At 42.4% G+C, this 18,960-nt stretch overlaps 1 protein-coding gene across 3 annotated transcripts in view; it reads left to right on the top strand.

The window, feature by feature from the left end:
• The window catches only part of MAP2K5 (mitogen-activated protein kinase kinase 5), a 128,919-nt gene that overhangs the window by 63,556 nt on the left and 46,403 nt on the right, over positions 1-18,960 (top strand). For 2 of the 3 annotated variants that reach the window (XM_032699901.1, XM_032699903.1), the window contains 4 exons: positions 325-398; positions 1,321-1,371; positions 4,887-4,958; positions 16,820-16,849. In XM_032699901.1, coding sequence (XP_032555792.1) covers positions 325-398; positions 1,321-1,371; positions 4,887-4,958; positions 16,820-16,849 — 227 coding nt within the window. The remainder of the gene's footprint in view (positions 1-324; positions 399-1,320; positions 1,372-4,886; positions 4,959-16,819; positions 16,850-18,960) is intronic. The other variant, XM_032699902.1, reaches the window with a different exon arrangement.

Raw genomic sequence — 18,960 nt, 5'->3', positions numbered from 1 at the left:
TGGTTCCTTTTAAAATACATAAATGTCATCTATGCTGCTGACTTAGAAACTAGAGGTTGCACTTGAAATACATATTTTTAATATTTCCTGTTAAAATATATCATGCCAGTGTTCATAATGCTCTCTTGTGTATTTGGGGTTGTCCTGTGCGGGGTCAGGACAGGAGATTGGACTTGGATAATCCTTGTGGGTCCCTTCAGACCGAGGAGATGTAACTCTAGGATACATCCTAGGATATAAAATTCTAGGATGATTTTATAGATATGTATGATATGTACATTATCTAGGACAACCCAGATAATGCAGTTTTGTTCCCCCCCCCAGATGTGAAGCCCTCCAATATGTTGGTGAACACCCGGGGCCAGGTGAAGCTCTGTGACTTCGGGGTCAGCACACAGGTAATTCCCCCTTTGGATCTCTCCCTTCCCAGTCCCCAAATCACCTGGCTCCAGACAGGCAGCCCCCCCCAGCTCCTCTCTGCTGGGACAGCCCTATTCATTTGGAATCTCTGGGCGACTTTTCCTTCATCTGAATATGATTGTTCATTGTTTAATGACAGTAAAAACTGCTGATATTGTAATTACTACTTACGAATGGCAAACTTCATTGATATGCAGCTTTGATCTGAAAGCTTTTTGGCCAGACAAAAGGGAGGGCAGAGCGAGGGCCGTGTCTGGGGAGCCCGACTGGCCCACAATAAAAATTAATATTGGGCCTAACAATGGCGGTGGGCTTTTACAATGTGCAGCACAAATTTTAATTAATTTCCATTTTGGGCCTCCCTGGAGAACTTCTCCGCTAGTGACCCATGAGCTTGCTGGGATGTTGATTTGAATTTCAGCACCTTTCCTCTCAGCCAAACACAGGGACCAAAGAGAAGGTCAGCCTTGTATTATGGGTTGTCAGGGGCTGTTGTCCCTCCAGCGTATTTAGTGCTCGTTGCATTCAAGTGATGAATTGTGGCTTTATTTCACATCTTGAGCCAGCTGACTGAAAAATGAGTGTGCTCAATCCTACTTCAAATTGACTTTTTATATCAGACTAGTTTGGGGTACTAAAGCCATAAGCATCCTGTTTAACAGAATTGTTTAAGGTTATCTGCCATAAACTGTAATGCAGTGCTTGTTTAAATTGGAATTCTCGTTCCCAACCCAAGCGAGATTTAATCATTTTTAATGCCTTGGCAGATAAATTTGTTCCCTTTTACATAATTTTTCGTTGATTTATAGGAATGATGATTGTAGGTTAAATGAGGAATAATTGCCCATTTTATTTCCACATTATCTTTATATTGTTCTAACAGCCTGTTTTGTCTGATAGCTGGTGAATTCTATAGCCAAGACGTATGTTGGAACAAATGCTTACATGGCGGTAAGTGGATTTATGCAGGAATAACATTTAAATGGAAGTATTTGTTCTCTGGGTAATGCAGGATATCTCCCAAATCAATCCTCCAACCCCATCTCTCCCCATCCCCATGTCCTCATTTCCTGTGACAACTCCATCCTTTGCTGGGAGGGAGGAGTAATCTTGGAGAAGGGTTTCTTTCCCGTGGATTTTGAGCTGCTTTTATTGCCTTGGAACAAGTGGGAACAAAGAAAAGAGCCAGTTGGATGTTAAGAAAACAGCTTTCCACTCCTAGCTTGTGGCTCTTTGCACATCAGTGGCAGTCCCAAGCTTATCCACATTTTGGGAATGCTGCTCCAAGCCTGGAGTTCAGCCAAGCATTTCAACCTGTGCAGAGGTCTGGGTCCCTCAACACCCCTGTGGGGGGAGTTTCCCATGGGAATGTGAAGCTAAAAACATTAGGACTGATAATATCAGGGCATTAAATTGCATGTTGTGGAATGTTCAGGCCACACAGAGCGAGTCATCAGTGTTTTCACTTTTTATTCTAAATTTTGGTCGTAGTTCTTGTTAAGAATTGAGACCACTTTTGTTTTATTTCTGTCCATTAAAGCAGAAATTCCCACCATTTTTAGATCACAGGAGGACATTGCTAAAGGTACATCATTTGGGGGAAGGCAGAGGGTGAAAGATCTGGTTTTAAACTTTGCCAACTGGCCCGTGGTTCTCATGTCAGGGGGATTAACACTGGGACAAGGACCAGTGTGAAAGGAAACCACACAAATTAATGTGGATTTTTAGATCAATTTGATTAATTTTAATTCCCCATTTAAGATGTGAAAACTTCATTGCTACAGTTTGTCTTATTTTTAGCCATTGAAATTCCTTGAGCAGACCATTAATGTCATAATATTAGTGATGGAAAAAAATCAGTGTTCTGCTTGTTTAAAAAAAAATTATAAACAGTAGGAAGTGGTTGGTGCTTGTGTTTTTCAAACCTCAGGAAAGAGGAGAGAGAAATCCATGACCTTTAATCGCTTTCAGGTATTTTTTCTGACTTTCTTGTAAGAAGAAAGCAGCACCAGGTGCCAATTTATTTGCTAAGTGCTTTTCTACTCAAGGTATACTCATTATGTGCCTTCTGAAACGCTCATGTCACCATCCTAGAAAGACTTGGGCTGTCCTGTGTCATCAGAAAAATGGTTTAAAAAAGAAAAGGTATAAAAAAAGAACCGGAAGATAAAGATTCAGACAAAGAACCAGCTTCAAATTAATCAACTTTTCCAACTCAGCTGTTACTTTAGGCTGGTCTTAAGCAGGTCTGAGAATTAAATTGTATTATGCTTTTAGTGTACAAACCAAGATTACAGTTCTCTTTCCCAGGTGTACATTAAATAAATTGCTTTTTTTTACCTTCCTGTTTATGGGTGAATGTGATGCATTCAGCTATTAATTGGAAGAGAGAAGTTAAAGCTAAAATGTAGTTGATCTGATTTTCTGTGATTTTTGCTTCTTGATTGAGTCATTTGGTGTCATCAGATTTCTAGTCAAGTCCTCCAGAAATAATGAAGGTCATCAGCTTTGGTTCACCTACTTGGCAGACTGTCAGTGAATTTGAAACTGTTAAAAAAGATGAGGTTTGGTTTGAAATAACCAGGGGGAAAAAAAAAAAAAAAAGCTTCTTGATTGAGAAATTAAAATTTCCAACCAAAATATGTTTTCTGTAAAATCATTTTGTCACCACTTTATATAGAAAAAAAAACTTGGATGAAAAAAGAACCAGTTTTTAAGAGAAAATCCTTTGGGCTGTCTCTCCTCAGGATGATCCCTGTGTTGCATCCTTTACTTTATGCATGTTATTCCTCTTTTCCTCTTCTTTTCCATACTCTTAAATTCATGAGACTCTACTTTTTGTTTAAATGTGCAGCTGATTTGCTTACCCTTCTCATCTGTGAATCCATAATTCCCTCAGAAAAGTTGCTGTTTAAAACTCGAGCTGTTATAAAGGAAGAATAAACAATTTAATATTGCTCAGTGTGAGTTTTAAATCTGATTTGGTGCCTCAGGAAAGGCCTAAAAAAATTCAGTGGGTGGCCCAGCTTAGTCCATACCGTGTCATAAAAGCAGATATATCTGCCTCTGTACATTTTTTGGCTACAAAACTGTATCTTTATGAGGGTATTTATCAGGACAAAAAGATGCTTAAAAATCTAATTCCTACGTGATGCCCGTTTTAGACATTTCTGAGCTGTGCTAATTTTACTTAAAGAACTTAAAAAAAAATAAGATTTTTTTTTTTGTCACTTTTAAATGGGATTTGGTTAAAAGGCTGTTGTTCCAGTTGAATGCTGGGGTGTTTTTTGGGTTGTGGGAGGGTTTCCTCACGGGCAGCACCGTGGTTTTTACTTAATGTTCACGCCGCGATAAAAGCTCTTGACCTGGGATTAGCAGCTCGGAGTAAACATCCAAACCCACACTGGACTGGCACTAATTTGGGAGTTTGTTTTCTAAAAGAAGGTCTCTGGGATTATTAAAGACTAAAAATACAGGCAGTGCTTTGTAGGTGGCTGGGTTAGACAGGTGCATTAACAGCACAGTGGGGAGAGAAGTCTCCCGGAGCCTTTTATTGTTCCATTTCATGCTGTACTTGACCTTGGAAATGCTTAAATTGTAGCTTTCAAGTAAAAACCAGCAGTTATATTTTACAGCATTCTATTTCATGAGGCATTAAACCTGCTGTTAAGAGTTTGGAGCCAGGTCTTTTTTTTTTTTTTTTCTTTTTTTTTTTTCCTACAGGTCAAAAACGAAATTAAGAAGTGTATGAAATAACATTGCCCACGTGTGACTTCTTTGGGCTTCGACAACTTGGCTTCTTAAACCAAAGAAGTTTCAAAAGTGGTTCTTTCCCAAGCCCTTGACTGCACACAAGGAAGGTTTTCCTTGCTGTGGTGCCTGGGTTTTGGGATGGATGGACAAACTGTGGGATTCTCTCTGCTTGACCTTGCATTCCTTGGCTTTTTTTCCTTGGATGAAACAGCCCAAACACAAATGCCAAGGCTGCACTTTGCACAAGGTGCAGAGCAAGGCACAAATACAGTTTTTCCTGAAGAGTAGATTTGCTCTCTGGGGGGTTTTTGGTAGTTTTGGGTGCCCCTCCACACGAGGGGCAGCTCCAATCTCTGCTCTCTGGGAGCAGGGACAGGACCCAGGGAACAGCTGGAGCTGTGCCAGGGTAGGGTCAGGTTGGATCTCAGGACAAGGTTCTTCCCCCAGAGGGTGGTTGGCACTGACCAGGCTCCCCAGGGCAGTGGGCACGGCCCCAGAGCTCAAGAAATGTTTGGACAATGCTCTCAGGGACAAAGGTGGGATGTCCTGTTGGACTCCATCATCCTTATGGGTCCCTTCCAACTCAGGATATTCCATGATTCTGTGATTTTTATTTTTTTTTCCAATGGATTTGCTTGCCCTGGACTGGCTTTTGTGCAATGTTATGTTTGTTTGCAAGGCTCAAGAAGATGTTTCCCTCCATCTCTTTGCAGCCTGAGCGGATTTCGGGGGAACAGTATGGAATCCACTCGGATGTTTGGAGCCTGGGCATTTCCTTCATGGAGGTAGGAAAAGATCTCATTGTCACATGCATGTCTCAAGAATCACATTAACATTCAAATATTTTGATGTAATCTTTGCCAGTGCTTTGTATATTTATATGCCCTTAACTCTCGCTGAATTTTGGCTGTATTTAGAATGGGTTTGTTCTTTAGAGCTCTTAAACCCTCCAGTGAAACTCTAAAAAAAAAAAGAGCAGGAAGTAGGGCCTGATGCATAGATGCCTCTGCATCCTCTCAGCACCTCAGGGACTGAAAATGATGCTGTTTCTGTGTTGCATCTTCACAAGCCAGGCCAGAGTGGGTGATTATTCGGGTTAAAAACAGCGTTTTGCAGATTGGAATTTGGAGCTGGTTAATGGCCTTGCAAAACCTTGGCAGAAATATTTGCAGGATGGTTGGAGCCTCTACCCTGTGTGATTAAATAAAGTGTTTGGATTTAAGTGTCCACCAGGGCTTTTAGAAAGATTTCTCACAAGCAGAGCTTCCAGCAGGAGCAAAAAAAAAAAAAAATCTATGAAAATGAAGCCGCTCGAAGGGAATGTGGCTGTAAATTGTGCTGTTTGGGGGTTGGAAAGAGATGATATTTCAGGTTCCTTCCAATCCAAAGCAGTCTGGGATTCTCAGTGCAGCCATCCAGGAGCAGGTGCAGGTTTGGGCAGAGCAAGGTCAGTTTTGATTCAAGGAAAAGGTGTATTTTTCAGCTTAAGGTGTCTTAAAACATAAATTTTTATAAAAGCAGATTATTGTTCATAGGAAAGATAATGTAGAGTGTGTAACTTGAGGAGAAAGGCCTGTGCTATGATCATACCTTGACCAGTAAAATCAGATCTGGGTGTAAACTGGGCTGGGAGAAGGGACTGGTGGTGACAGAAGGTCATGTAGCTCCTCCATCCTGGCTTTGACTGGCCACAAACCACCTGGAAACCCTTGGAGCCTTGGGCAACAAGCCCTCAGAGGAGTTTTTCAGCTCAAGGGCAGTCCCATGAAGGAAATTCCCTCTGCTTGAAGCAGTTGTTTCATCCTTTAAGAACATTCCTTCAAACCATGGATGACTTGCACCATTTTTCTTGCACAGCCTGACAAAGGCATGTATGATTAAGCAGAAAATATGAGTGCCCTTCCCTTCTCTTCTGGAATAATACAATATAATTGTCATTAAGGTGAAGCTGAATATACCTTTAGGTGAAGTGCAAATGATTTTTTTTTAGCAGGAGATGAGGTAGAAGTTAAATAAGATTAAGATTTCACATTTTGTAGCCCAAAAATTAACTATTGCTATGTTTTCAAGCAGTAAATTCCTTGCCAAACCCCTTTTAACCAAAATGAAGGTGGTTGATGCTGAATCATTGCACTTAGGTGTTGTAAATCTTTCCCAGGGTCTGACTGGAGCCAAGTCTGAGCTGCAGCAATGACACACTTTAACATGTCACAGGGGAGACAGGTCTCTTCATTTGTTTTACTGCAGATTTGAATGGTTTGTGATGCTGGAGAGCCCTCACTCGTGGTCTTGGGAGAGAGACAGAACATAGTCACACACTCTGTAAATTAATTTAGCCAGAAAAAGGACTAAAATTGTATTACATGAAGACCTAAAAGTGTACGACGTGGAGACTTGGTTGAGGTGTCCTTCATTTGTGGGGATATAATATAGGACTTTATATATAACCATTTCCTAGTTCCTTTGCTGGATAAAAGAATGTATTTTGATGTGCAGCAGCAATTCAGGGATCCACCATGGATCATTGCATCCACCATGTAGACCAAGTTATCTGGAGTTCAGCTCAGGGTTATTAGCAGATAACCTGGCTGGGCATCGATTCCACTTGCAGGATGGATTTTGCCATCATTAGGAAAACCCCTTTCATTTGCATTGACTCTCCTGTTTTACACCTTCTCAACTTTTATTTCCCTCTCACTTTCCATAAATGTCTTCTGGATCAGATGTCCAGAAACCAATTTGGGCCTGTTAATTGGTGTGTCACCTGCTCCTCCGAGCCCTCTCCCGGCACGGTCGCTGCTGTCTGGAAGTGCTTTGAGTGATGTGTTAAATGATGAAAGCAAGGACAGAGGCTCAGAAAAATGTCTTCACAAAGGTGAAGAAGGTGCTCAAAGAGCCACCCAAGGTCACTGTCATTAAAGTAACGCTGTATTGACAGGGGGATTGGCAGTGGAGCCACCCAGGCTCGTGTTGATGGAGCTGTTAAAAAGGGAAGCCGGTGTTTGCTGGGGGATTTAAAATCATCTCCACTTAGGAGGGTGATACTCAACCCCTACAACTCGGTGTTAGCACAGTGGTAGCATGTTAATGTAAAAGAAATGGCTTGTGGGATCAAGTTAGCCCAGATTACTCGTGCTGGAGTGTGAGCATATAAAATCAGCAGTAAATCTCCTCATTTTCTTTAATATTCTTCTTGAGCCTTTAAAGCGTCTCGAATTTCTTTGCTGCAAAGCTTTGTGTAATGGGAAATGCAGCTGTTGTTGTGAAGGTTAAGAAAACTGCCCCAAAAAACTTGTTAGGAGAGTGTGGAAAGTATTAAATGTGAGCCCTGCCTAAGCTTTGGGAGATGGGGAACATTCACGTTCCCTTTGAAGTAAGAGGTGTCTGAGGGTGCCCAGTCTTCCCTTTATAAATAAAAAATAAAGTAAAATTAAATTAAAATAAAATAAAATAGAAGAAGAAATACTGCTAACTTTATTATTATTATTGTCATTATATAATATATGAAATATATATAATATCATATATATGATATGATAATACATGCAATATTATTATTATCTTTATTATCACTGCTTCCTCTTTTTGAGGTTGCATTTCTTCCCTCAGGATTTTTCTGAAGTGCCTGAAACTTAACACAGGCTCTGTAAAGCTGTTTAGAAGTGTTTCCCCACAAATAGTTTCTGTGTTTCCAGGAGGTTTTTCGATGTTTTTATTTAAGTGCTCTCGGCTTGACAAAGCAAGTTCAATTTAAACCAATGCCACTGCTGTCACTACACTGAACACTGTGTCAGCATTTTCATTTATAAAAGCTGTTTTTCAAGGGTTTATAACTCAGTCATAAACCACAGCCAGGCTGCCTGGGTGTGTGTGTGTCCACAGCCCATTCCCTCTCTCCAAGAGCCGTGTCCTGCACAGGAGGATAAATTAAATTGCCCAATATTTCTTGTTCCTCTCCACTCTTGACTCTGATCCTGCCTTGCGTGGCTGCTCTCCACAAGTGAACTTTAAAACATCCAGGGGAGGATAAAATACACCTGGTTGGTTTTAATACCAGTATCAAGTCCAGGTTGGACTGGGCTTGGGGCAACCTGGGCTGGTGGGAGGTGTCCCTGCCTGTGGCAGGGGGTGGATGAGATGGGCTTTAAGGTCCCTGCCAACCCAAACCATTCTGGAATTCTTTTCAATTTATCCACAGACAGAACTGATGTTATATTGGAATGCAGGAAGTGAAAGCAATTTGCTTGTGCCTCAAAACTAAGTGAGTTTTGGAAGTAGAGCATGAGCTCACCTGCTTGGCTGATGGTGCCTTTTTGCTCCTCCTTTTGTGTCACATCCTGGGCTCTGCTTCCCACTCTCCTCTGCTGGGAAAAGCAGCTGCTTCCCTGTGTTTCAGCCTCCTTTGAAAGTTAAATTTACTTGCAGAGGTTCTCACTGTTCTCTCTTTCAGGGACAAGGAGTTTGTGCATCAGTTTTAACATCAGTTTGTTATTAGTTCTTAAAACTCCCGAAATGAGAATTTAAAGTCTTTGTTTACCAGGGCTCTTGAAAGCTCTTCCAAATACACAGTTAACAAGGGTTGTTAGAAATATTCTAAGCAGCCATAAGACAGATTTTCAGCATTCCCACACACAGGAACGCCGGGATTTATCCCCCAGCCATCGTTATTTCAGACACACACATCTTCTGAGGGTGGTTAACCCTGATTGCACCCGCTGTCAGTGCTGTGGAGTCTCAGACTCTTCATCCCACTTGGACTGGGAGCAGAGAGGGAGCTGGAGAGTCACAGAATCACAGAATATGCCGAGCTGGAGGGAGTCCACAAGGACCATCGAGTCCGGCAAAGGCAAGGAGGAGCAAGATATTTGAAGAGGGTGCTCCAGGAGAAGAAGCTCTGCTTGAAGATGATTCTCTAAAAGCACTTCAATCTTTAAGATGTTTAACTGCATAAAACTGCTGTCGAGACTCGTGTATCATCTGGTCAAGGAGGGGAGGCTTCAGATTTGTTTCTAAGGAGTCTAAAATATGTGATCAGTGGGATGTTGTCGGCTTTGAAGTGATAATGGCTCAAGGTCAAGATTGTGAGCTGATCTGAGGGAGGTTGTGCAGAGCACAGTTTGTCTTCCGCAGGATTTCACTCCTCTGTGGATGTTATGGTTGGTCTTTCCTCAGTTTTACCCCCTTACCTGAAGAATAGGTGTAGTTGTTGTTAGGGACAGGGTGTAGCGTGGAACGGGCTGTGTTATGTTCAGGGTTGCACTTGATGCTCTCACAGGTCTTTTCCAACATAAGGAATTCTGTGATAGAGGGTGGAGGGGAGAATCTGAAACCCAGAGCCTGGTGCCCTTTGCATGCTGGGCATGAGCTGGTTTATTTTGCTGATATAAACTGGAGAGACTGGGCAAGGCCTTGCCAAGGTGGAGCTGCTGGTGCTCGTAGAGCCAGTGGGAACAGCTCATGGCAGAAGGCCTTTTTTTGGTTTCATGAAGTTTGGCTGAGAGCAGAGTCATGCTTTGAGCTACCTTGGGCCCTGGATCATCACACAGGTGGGATTGCAAATACTGGACATGTTTCCTTTAGGATCAAGAAAAGCAAGAATATATAAAAAGTGCTTTTTTCTTTTTTTTTTCTTTTTTTTGCCATGAACCTCACCTCATTGCTGTCAGGTTTTGAGGACTGCAGTGGTGTGATGTTTGTGACTTGGTGACTTCTTGGCTGCTTTGCTGAGCCCCCTAACATGATTTGCTCTACAACTTAAATCCTTCTTGAGGAATATTTACGTGGTTTCAGCCGTTCTGTACAGAACGAGGCACTTCAGAAACTCATTCTTGGGAGAAAGCCGGCCTGTATTTTTATTATTTCAGCCTATATTTTTATCATTTTTTTCCCCCTTGAGCTCTTTGGGGTGGTTTGTCCAAGCAGTGCCCGTTGGCTCCCATTCCCCCTCTCCACCTCCAGCCGCCGGTGGGATGAGGAGACAACGTCCAGCCACCCCACAAAACGTGGTGCTGGTGGAATCAGAAGCGAAGGGCCCAGTGCCTGAGGGTTGGGTCATGAATTAATAATTGCTGTGTGGTGGGGAAGTTGCCTCACAGAGCGCTATCAATCACTCAGTGACCAGAACTTCCAGTAATTAGTGTATTTTATGGGCCTTTGCTTCAATGACTCGGAAGCACATATGCTCCACTCCCAGCTAAACTTAGCCAGAGTAATATTCCAGGATGATTTATCCGCTTGCTGCTCTGGGATGTAACCCTATATTAGGTGAAGATTGTGAACTAAGCTGCAATAAAGTGGAAGTTTAGGTACAGTTTGTGTGGGTTGAGACCTCCATGGATCATGTTGCCCAGCAATTGCTCTTAGGCCGCTGTGGGCAGCCAGATAAATAATCTAGTTCTCTGCCTGGGCAGCTGAAGGGACAATTAAGGGAGGACATCAGCTGTGGTGTGTTTGGAATATGTATTGTATATAGGATTATAGGGTTGTGCAATGCGTCTGATAGATGGCATAATACATTATATAGATAATATTTATATGAGGGGTGGGGAGGCCCTGGCACAGGTTGCCCAGAGAAGCTGTGGCTGCCCCATCCCTGGAAGTGTCCAAGGCCAGGTTGGATGAACTTGGAGCAACCTGGGCTAGTGGAAGGTGTCCCTGCCCATGGCAGGATGGATTAGAAGACCTTTATAAGGCCCCTTCCAACCCAAACCATTCCAGGATTCTGTGATTCTATGTAATGTAGATCATCATTCCCTGTCCTTACACTGTATAATATCACTGTTTCTACTTTTAAAAAGTCAAAAATTTAGGAAGTTGCCAGTCAAATCTACCTTTTCCCATTATTTAAGTGCCTTGTGGTGGCAGGTGAACCCTCGTGCCAGCAGAGATGGAGAGCAGCTAAAGTTAAGCTGCATTTCCACCAGCACAACCAAATTTCATGTATTTTTCTTCCCCTTGAAATACTGAATTTAAATCCAGCAAACAAACAAGCAGGGAGCCTCTCCTCTCCAACAAGCGATCAAATTAATCTTTATGGCCCATTTGTGGAAATTTTGCACCTGACAATTTCCACAAATGGCCCTGAAAAGCCCATGTCCCACCTTTGTCCCCCTGGAAAAGGCTCTGCTATTCTCAGCCTCACCTTTGAAGCTGCAGCAGTAAAAGCCTTGCTAATATTGAGGATTTGTGGCGAGGCAGAAATGTGCAATTTAATCATGATTGTCTGCAGCCTGTAGTTTGCAGTGCGCTTGCTATAGCTCATATTTAAAAGAAGGCAAAGTGAAACTAATTATCTTTAATTAAGGCGAATTAGGCTTTGATTTTTAATATATTTTTTGCAGAGAGAGAGCGAAAAAGAGAGAGAGAGAGGGAGATCTCCAACTCATCTGCTCCAGCCAAGGAATGTCCCAAAGGTTATTAGGGCATATTTCTGGTGGGCCTGGTGGTGTCAGTAATAACCTTCCTCCTCGTGGTCCTCGCCACCAACAAAAATGTCACTTCATCAGTCTCCCCTTCCCGGCTCCTGCCCCTCCGCAGGGGTCGCCGATTCCACAAGTTATCAGCTAATGGCCTTATACATTAAAAATTGAAGCTTTCCCCACTCCCAGGCCTTGCAAGGCTTTGTTCTTTAAGCCCCAGACACTTTGGAGTGCAGCTGCAAACTATAGGCAGAAGATTAAATTAATTTGTAACTCTTTTTTTTTTTTTTTTTTTCTCCTGGCCTGCATTACTAAATCCTGCACATTTAATTGAAACCCTACTTCAAGATGCTTTGTGTTCCTGCTCCTCTTTGTTGGCAGTTTAACCTCAGAAGCACTTTAACGCTGGTAAATTGCTGTTATATCCTTTTGGATTCTTTTTTTTTCTTTTTTTCTTTTTTTTTTTTTAAACTGTGCAATAAGAGGACGGGGAAAATTGATATTAGAAGGCAAGAAAAATCTTCGGCTAGTTTTTGAGGTATTTAATATTTATTAAGGTCCATACCCTGCAGAGTTTCAGGTGATTTTTAAGCCCATCTATCTAGGAACGTAGAAATTGGTCTTGGAATGAAATTTCACCCAGGGAATTTTATGTTATCCAGTAGTTAAGTCTGATTTTTTAAAGTTTCCCCGTGTCTGGATGTTCCGAAGTGGCGGCTGCTTTCCCACGGAACGAGGGTTTAACTGCAGTGCACCATCTAAATGCAAAATCCTTGGATGGAAATTTAATTGTGTGAAATGTGCACGAGGTAATTAAGAACAAATTTTTCGAACATTTCAGCCTATAAAAGCCCCTCCTTCAGCTCCATCACCGGCGATATTGGAAGTGCTTATTTTCAATTTGCAGTTATGCCGAGAAACATGGAAATGTGTCTAAATTAAGAATAAAAGCATCCCGGGCTTTCCAGTGGAACTGTAAATTAAAAAACAACTTGCACAACATCCACAAGCATCCAAGTGGGAAACTTTATTGCCTGAGTGTCCTAAAAATATGGTTTGAACTTCCTTCCCTCAGACACTTTGCAAACAGGATGCAGAGCGAGTCGTTGTAGTTTTATTCACAATATACAGCAGGGAGGGAGGATCTCTGTGTTTCCCTTTCCAGTTCCAAAATGGTAAATTGCATTAGTTCAACAAGTCATTTTAATTTTGTGTTCACTTTTCTGCACATTAAATGTACTTGGGAACAGGTTTGAGTTGTTTTCCAGCCCTGCTTATGGGAGCTCATTCCAGAGGCTTTATGGTTCTTTTTGCTCTCCTCCTTTTTTTTTGAATAAACACGTAGTAGTTTGGTATTTTAATTTTTTTAAAATTTCAGTTGATGTCAAAATTTGATAGTTTGATAAAAATCAGCATCCAAGCTGTTATTTCATAATCTGGAATTATTTCTCAGTTTATCAAGGACTGGTTTAAAATCTGATGATCCATCCATCCATCCTCTGTCCAAGTCTGGCAGAAGTCCTTTCTCAGGACAGAACCTCACTGAGCACCAGGAGTGTTTTAAGTGCTCTCATGAGCTACTTCTATGTTTAAGAAAGTAATTTCTTTTAAAAAACACACAGACACAACCCCAAGAAACCACCTCCATGTAGCTGCTCCAAAGTGAAATGGGGTGGGAAAGTGTTATTCTGGAATATTTCTTGCTGATTAATCTCTGAAATGGGGTGGGAAAGTGTTATTCTGGAATGTTTCTTGCTGATTAATCTCATTCTCATTCCTATTTCCACACCATCCTGCCCTTCCAATTCCCTGGGCCTTTGTAAAAGGATGGTTTTTACAATTCTTGTGTAGCAGGAATGAAACCACAGAATCATTTGGGTTGGAACAGACCTCCAAGATCACCCAGTCCAACCATTTGGGAGGAATCCATAGGAAAGTGGGAACCAACTCCTTGAAGTTCAACCATCCCCTTCTCTCTGCAGTGCCATAAAATGCTGAGCAGTTCCCAAACCCAACCAGTGTGAGTGGAAATATTATATTTTTGTGATGATACCTTAAAAAAAAAGGCAAGTCTTGGAGTGTCATCGTGTAAATGCAGAGCAGAGAAGTTTTGGACAGTGTGTTAGTTTGGAAGTTTATGTTTTTTCTGTCCTGCACTGGACTTGTGCCTCCTATGTTTGTATGACTTGCTTGGACACCTGACAGAGTTTGAAAATCCCTTTAGTGAAGCTCGAATCTGCTTGTTTTGGGGGATCTTTTTTTTCTCTTTAACTATGACACTATTTATAAATCTGAGTCTACATACAGAGGTCATTGGTTGGCTGAACTTAAACCATTTTGCTTAGTAAATTTAATTAAGAAAATACAGTGCAACTCATAAGCAAATGAGTTTTTTCCTAGTTTTAAACCAAACCACCCTCTCGAGTGCTGATTGCCTCGCTCGACCCCTGGTGATATAGAAACAGGCAAAATTAAAAAGGACATTAAAGCTTCATTAAATCTGAAACACATTTAGTACAGTGACATATCTGCAGGCTATTTCGGGGAAGATTACAGACTCTTTGCTAAGTTTCTTAATTTATAATACCTTGACAATCTTGCAGGGAGGAAACAAGTGTGAGGAGATGAATCGAGGGATGGTTCAGGGGATGCAGAACTGGCTCCTCAGCCCAGGAGCAGCTTCACAGAGAAAAGTGTCTCTTTTAAACAACCCCCCAAAAAACTTGCTGCTGGTGCACTTTTGGATCCTTCCAAGCTCGTTTATACACCCTGTACTTAAGTCTGGCAGGAAACTCCTCTTTCCCCAGTTATTTTACTGCCTTTGGAGCCCCTGCTCCAAAGGTGTGGTGTGGCCAGGGAGAGGGATTGTGGGTGGGAATGAGAATGCTTAGTTTGAAGTCACCTTTGAGGTTGTTCTTGTGCTTTAATAACATCTGCAGGATGATGCTGTGTGCATACAACCATCATTATCTTCTTGGTTTGCAGTGGGATAACTGTTACATTCCCTTACACTTCTTGAGCCAGTCGTTCTTGGATAAATCAGGTCTTATTCTATTTCTGTGTCTGGAAAAATGCTGGGCATTTCTAGTTTTCTTTCTAGGCATTTATAGTTTTCTTTCTAGGCATTTATAGGCTATTGCAGCAGCAGGGCTTTTTAGGACCTGAAACAGCTGCTTGGAACATAAGGATGGTCCTCCCAAAAGAAGAGAAGATGATAAAGGCTTTTAGTTTCAGTATCTCCTGGTTTGTAAGACCGAGTGTAACAGAAAATTTAGGGTCTCTGCTTAACTATTAGCAGCATTTTTCAGAGCCTGCCATAAGAGTGACCAGAGTGACTTTTCTGAGATGAGAATGATCACAGAATTCCAGAATGGTTTGGGCTGGAAGGAACCTTCAAGATCATCTTGTTCTGCTGTGGGCAGGGACACCTTCCCCTAGCCCAGGTTATTCCAAGCCCTGTCCAACCTGGCCTTGGACACTTCCAGGGCCTCCCCACCCTCACAGGAAAGGATTCCTTCCCAATATCCCATCTCTCCCTGCCCTCTGGCAGTGGGAAGCCATTCCCTGTGTCCTGTCCCTCCATCCCTTGTCCCCAGTCCCTCTCCAGCTCTCCTGGAGCCCCTTTAGGCCCTGGAAGGAGCTCTCAGGTCTCCCTGGATCCTTCTCTTCCCCAGGTGAACATTCCCAGCTCTCCCAGCCTGGCTCCAGAGCAGAGGGGCTCCAGCCCTGGGAGCAGCTCCATGGCCTCCTCTGGACAAATACATTGAATTCAGTATTGCAAAAGCTTTGTTGGAGAGTAGTTCCCAAATAAATTGTCTCATCAGGGCTGGGCACAGCTGGGGCCAGGTCACCCTGGCACTGAGGGGCTCAGGGATCACTGGCACTGCAGGGGCAGGGGAGCAGCTTTTGCCCAGCACTGACCCCTGGCTTTGGACTGATGGCTCAGACCTTTGGTGTCACTGGGTCTGATGGGAATAAAACTTGTTTGTCCCACAGGGAGATCAGTGATGGCAGTGCTGCCATAACCTTTGTGGGAGACCCTCCTCTGAAAGCTGGCAAGAGGAGGAATCCTGAAGGTTCAGTGGGTGTGGAGAAGCTCATGGCTCCTCTGGAGACTGTCGAGAGAGGTGGGGGCATCCAGAGGGTCAGAACAGAGCTGCTCTGAGTGCCCTGTGTCACCTCAGGCTGTGCCAGGGGAGGCTTAGGTTGGCTATTGGGGGAAATTTCTTCATGGAAAGGGTTGTCCAGCCCTGGCACAGCTGCCCAGGGCAGTGGTGGAGTCCCCATCCCTGGGGGGATTTAAAAACCATGTGGATGTGGCACTTGGGGACATGGATTAGTGGTGGCCTTGTCCATGCTGGGGGAATGATTGGACTTGAAGGCTTAGGAGCCTTTTCCACCCTAAATAATTCTATGATTCTAACCCTGAAAAACCTTGTCCTTCCCTGAATAGTAGCCAAAATAACTTAATCTCAGCAAAATGTAAGTATTTTGTGTCCAAGTTTCAGATATGGGAGACCATTCTCAAATGGGAGAACCTGTCTAGCACAAAGAATTTATCTTGGAATATTTATGAGCTGTGCCAGTAGAATGTTCTTTACACAATATAAGCAAGACTGTTGGGTTTGGGACTACTCTGTAAGGCACTGATTGACTTATACAACAGCAGGGGCAAGAAGTACAGTTGATACCGTGGGCGATGAGAAGGAGACGTGAAGGAAAGACCAGGTGTCTCCTCGTGGGTGCCTTGGTCTCTCTGCAGATCCCACCCTGGGTTTGACACCAAGAGGGTCACAAAGCTGAGCTCTGTAACCCAGCTTTTACCCTGAGCCAGTTAAGGGAGGACTCTGGAGTTAGTGCTGCTCCACAGTCCCTGCTCCCTGCAGATCATCAGCAGCAAAGGTCAGCAGCGTCAGCCTCGCTGGAGAGGCTGAACTGGTTTCATTTCCAGTCCTGGGGAACTTGGGCATCAAACAGAGTCACCAAGTGGTGACAAAAGGGCTGGGGAAGCACAGAACCCCTGGGTGGAGTGAGGGGTGAACCCTGGGTTCACTGTGGTGAACAATCCATTCTAAATACAGCTCTTTGTGTGCTCACACAATCCCTCCTGCTGCCATCTCCCAGTTTGTACAATGGGAAGAGTTGGGTACTTTTTTCTTTCTCTCTTTAAGGAAATGTGCCCTCCATGCAAATCTCTATAACTAGACAAATATTATTTCCTTTCCCAGCTTGCTCTTGGGAGGTTTCCATATCCTCAGGTAAGATTGTTCATTACTGCTGTTTGCCACTGTGACACTCATTCCTATGTATGAAGGTGCAGAGAGCAATTGTGAACATTTGAGCCACATACAAATAAATCTGTCCTGTTAAATTGAAAAGTGGTATCTGGAAGGAGTCATTTAGAAGTCTCTATTGATTTTTATTTTTTTTTTCTCCCCCTCTTCTCCAAACTCTACATTTTCTTTCCCTGGAGACAGTGAAAATTATGATGATGTTAATGATGGTTTTGTTGTGGGATTAAAAAATAATCCGGTATGTACAACACCACCTTTATTTAAGCAGAAAGGTGTCTCTGCTCCTCTTTTTTATAATGTAATTTTTAATTCCAATTTTGAATGATGGCACAATGTTCTAAAATCTTCTCAAAAACGTAATGTGAGTGAGACACCTAAGGGAGCTCTGGATTTTCCCTTTTAAGAGGACTTAATATTAGTATTTTATTTAGATACTGGCATTTTTCTGACTTTCCACCTGAAGTTGGTGGTTAAACTCTTTCCATCTCCGGTGGCAAAGGTTGGGCTGATGCTGAGCCCTGAATCACCACGGAATATTTTACTTTGTCTGCTTGAAAAACCATGAAACTCTGAACAAAACAACCACCCCAGAACTAGGTTTGATGATTACTTGAAATTCTTGAGATGGATGTTAGAATTCACAGTAACAAACTGCTCAGCAGCTCCTCAAATTATTCTTTCCTGGGAGAGGGGGAGAAAAAGTGAAGTGTCCAGGGACTAAAATGAATTATTTGGATGTGGTTTTGATGTTTTCATATGTTTTATGAAGACTGTTTTCTGCATCTTGGTCTGTACAGATCCCAGTGCCTGGAGGCAATGTCTGATTTAAAGGTGGTGTTGGTCTGTGCTCTTTAAGCATCTATTAACTTGCTATTATTATGCAAATAACTGTTGTAATACACATACTAATTTATGCATGGTTAGATTATGCAGATGCCTCACAAACATGGTTATTGAATAATAGGCTGGGACTCATTCTCTCTCCCATTTTTATAAGCTGTTTTAAGCCAATTCTCCTGACACTTTTTTTTTTTTTAGGGACTTTTGGGAAGGTTTTGCATGTGTGGAAATACTCTTGATTTTTCACTTCCTCATCTCCCCTGGAAAATGTTGACTGCCATGATTAATAGAGCATCCTTTGCATATTTTATCTCTCTTTTAAATGTACCTTTGAAGAGAGGATTGAAAGAGGAGCTCTTGTGTTGCAGAGTCCTCCCCACGTTGGGGAGCTCATGAGGGGCTCGACATCCGTGTGTTTTATGACCTTAAATCAAAGTGATGGGGGGCAGAATTTCAAATAACCCTCATGGAAGTGTCAGAGGGTGGGGAGGGAAGTTGGAGCCTGGACATTCCGTAGGATTTGGGCAAAAAAATTCCTTCCTGAACCGGGATCAAACACACGATTGCAAGTTTAAGATGCTTTTTTTTTTTGCTGTTCTAATTAAAAAACGGAGCGGGTTTGTAAAAGAATATTTGGCAAGTCAGTAGCCCATGAAATTGTGTATATTTTTTTTAATGTAAAACAGTTGAGGAGGTGAAACTTCAAAATGTGGCTATTAAGCTTTTAGAGCAACTGCTTTTTCGGGAGGATTTTTATGTGAAGAATATGAATTTTAGGCATGTGCTTATTAAGGTGGACACGAGAACCCTTAGGAACCTTCTTTGATTAGGGGGATAAATAATAGGGATTTTTTTCATGTCCAAATATCTGTTTATTTCCCTGGTAAGGGCCTGATTGTGCAGTCAGTTCCCCCTCACTTCAGTGGGTTTATTCAAGGAATGAAGTTAATCAAGGAATGAAGTTGATCATATGTTCATTTTCAAATTTAGCCCTGAATGAGTTGGAAGTTGCTTCCCTCTGAAAATGGGAAGTGTGGCCACGTGCAGGAGAACACCTGAAATTTCCTGCAGCTGCAGCTGCAAAAAATGTGTGGTTTGTTTTTTTTTTTTTCCTTTTTTCTTAGTTTTTAAGACACAGACAAATGGGGTGTGTGTAAATTCAGTTTAAATGAATAAGATTTATAGGGGGAATCGTTGCAGTGTGGAAATTCAGGATCCTGCAATATGCCAGGGAG

The sequence above is a fragment of the Chiroxiphia lanceolata genome, chromosome 12, assembly GCF_009829145.1.
Source record: "Chiroxiphia lanceolata isolate bChiLan1 chromosome 12, bChiLan1.pri, whole genome shotgun sequence".
NCBI lineage: Eukaryota > Metazoa > Chordata > Aves > Passeriformes > Pipridae > Chiroxiphia > Chiroxiphia lanceolata.
The sequence above is the reverse complement of the archived record's forward strand: the minus strand, read 5'-3'. Positions and strand labels throughout refer to the sequence as shown.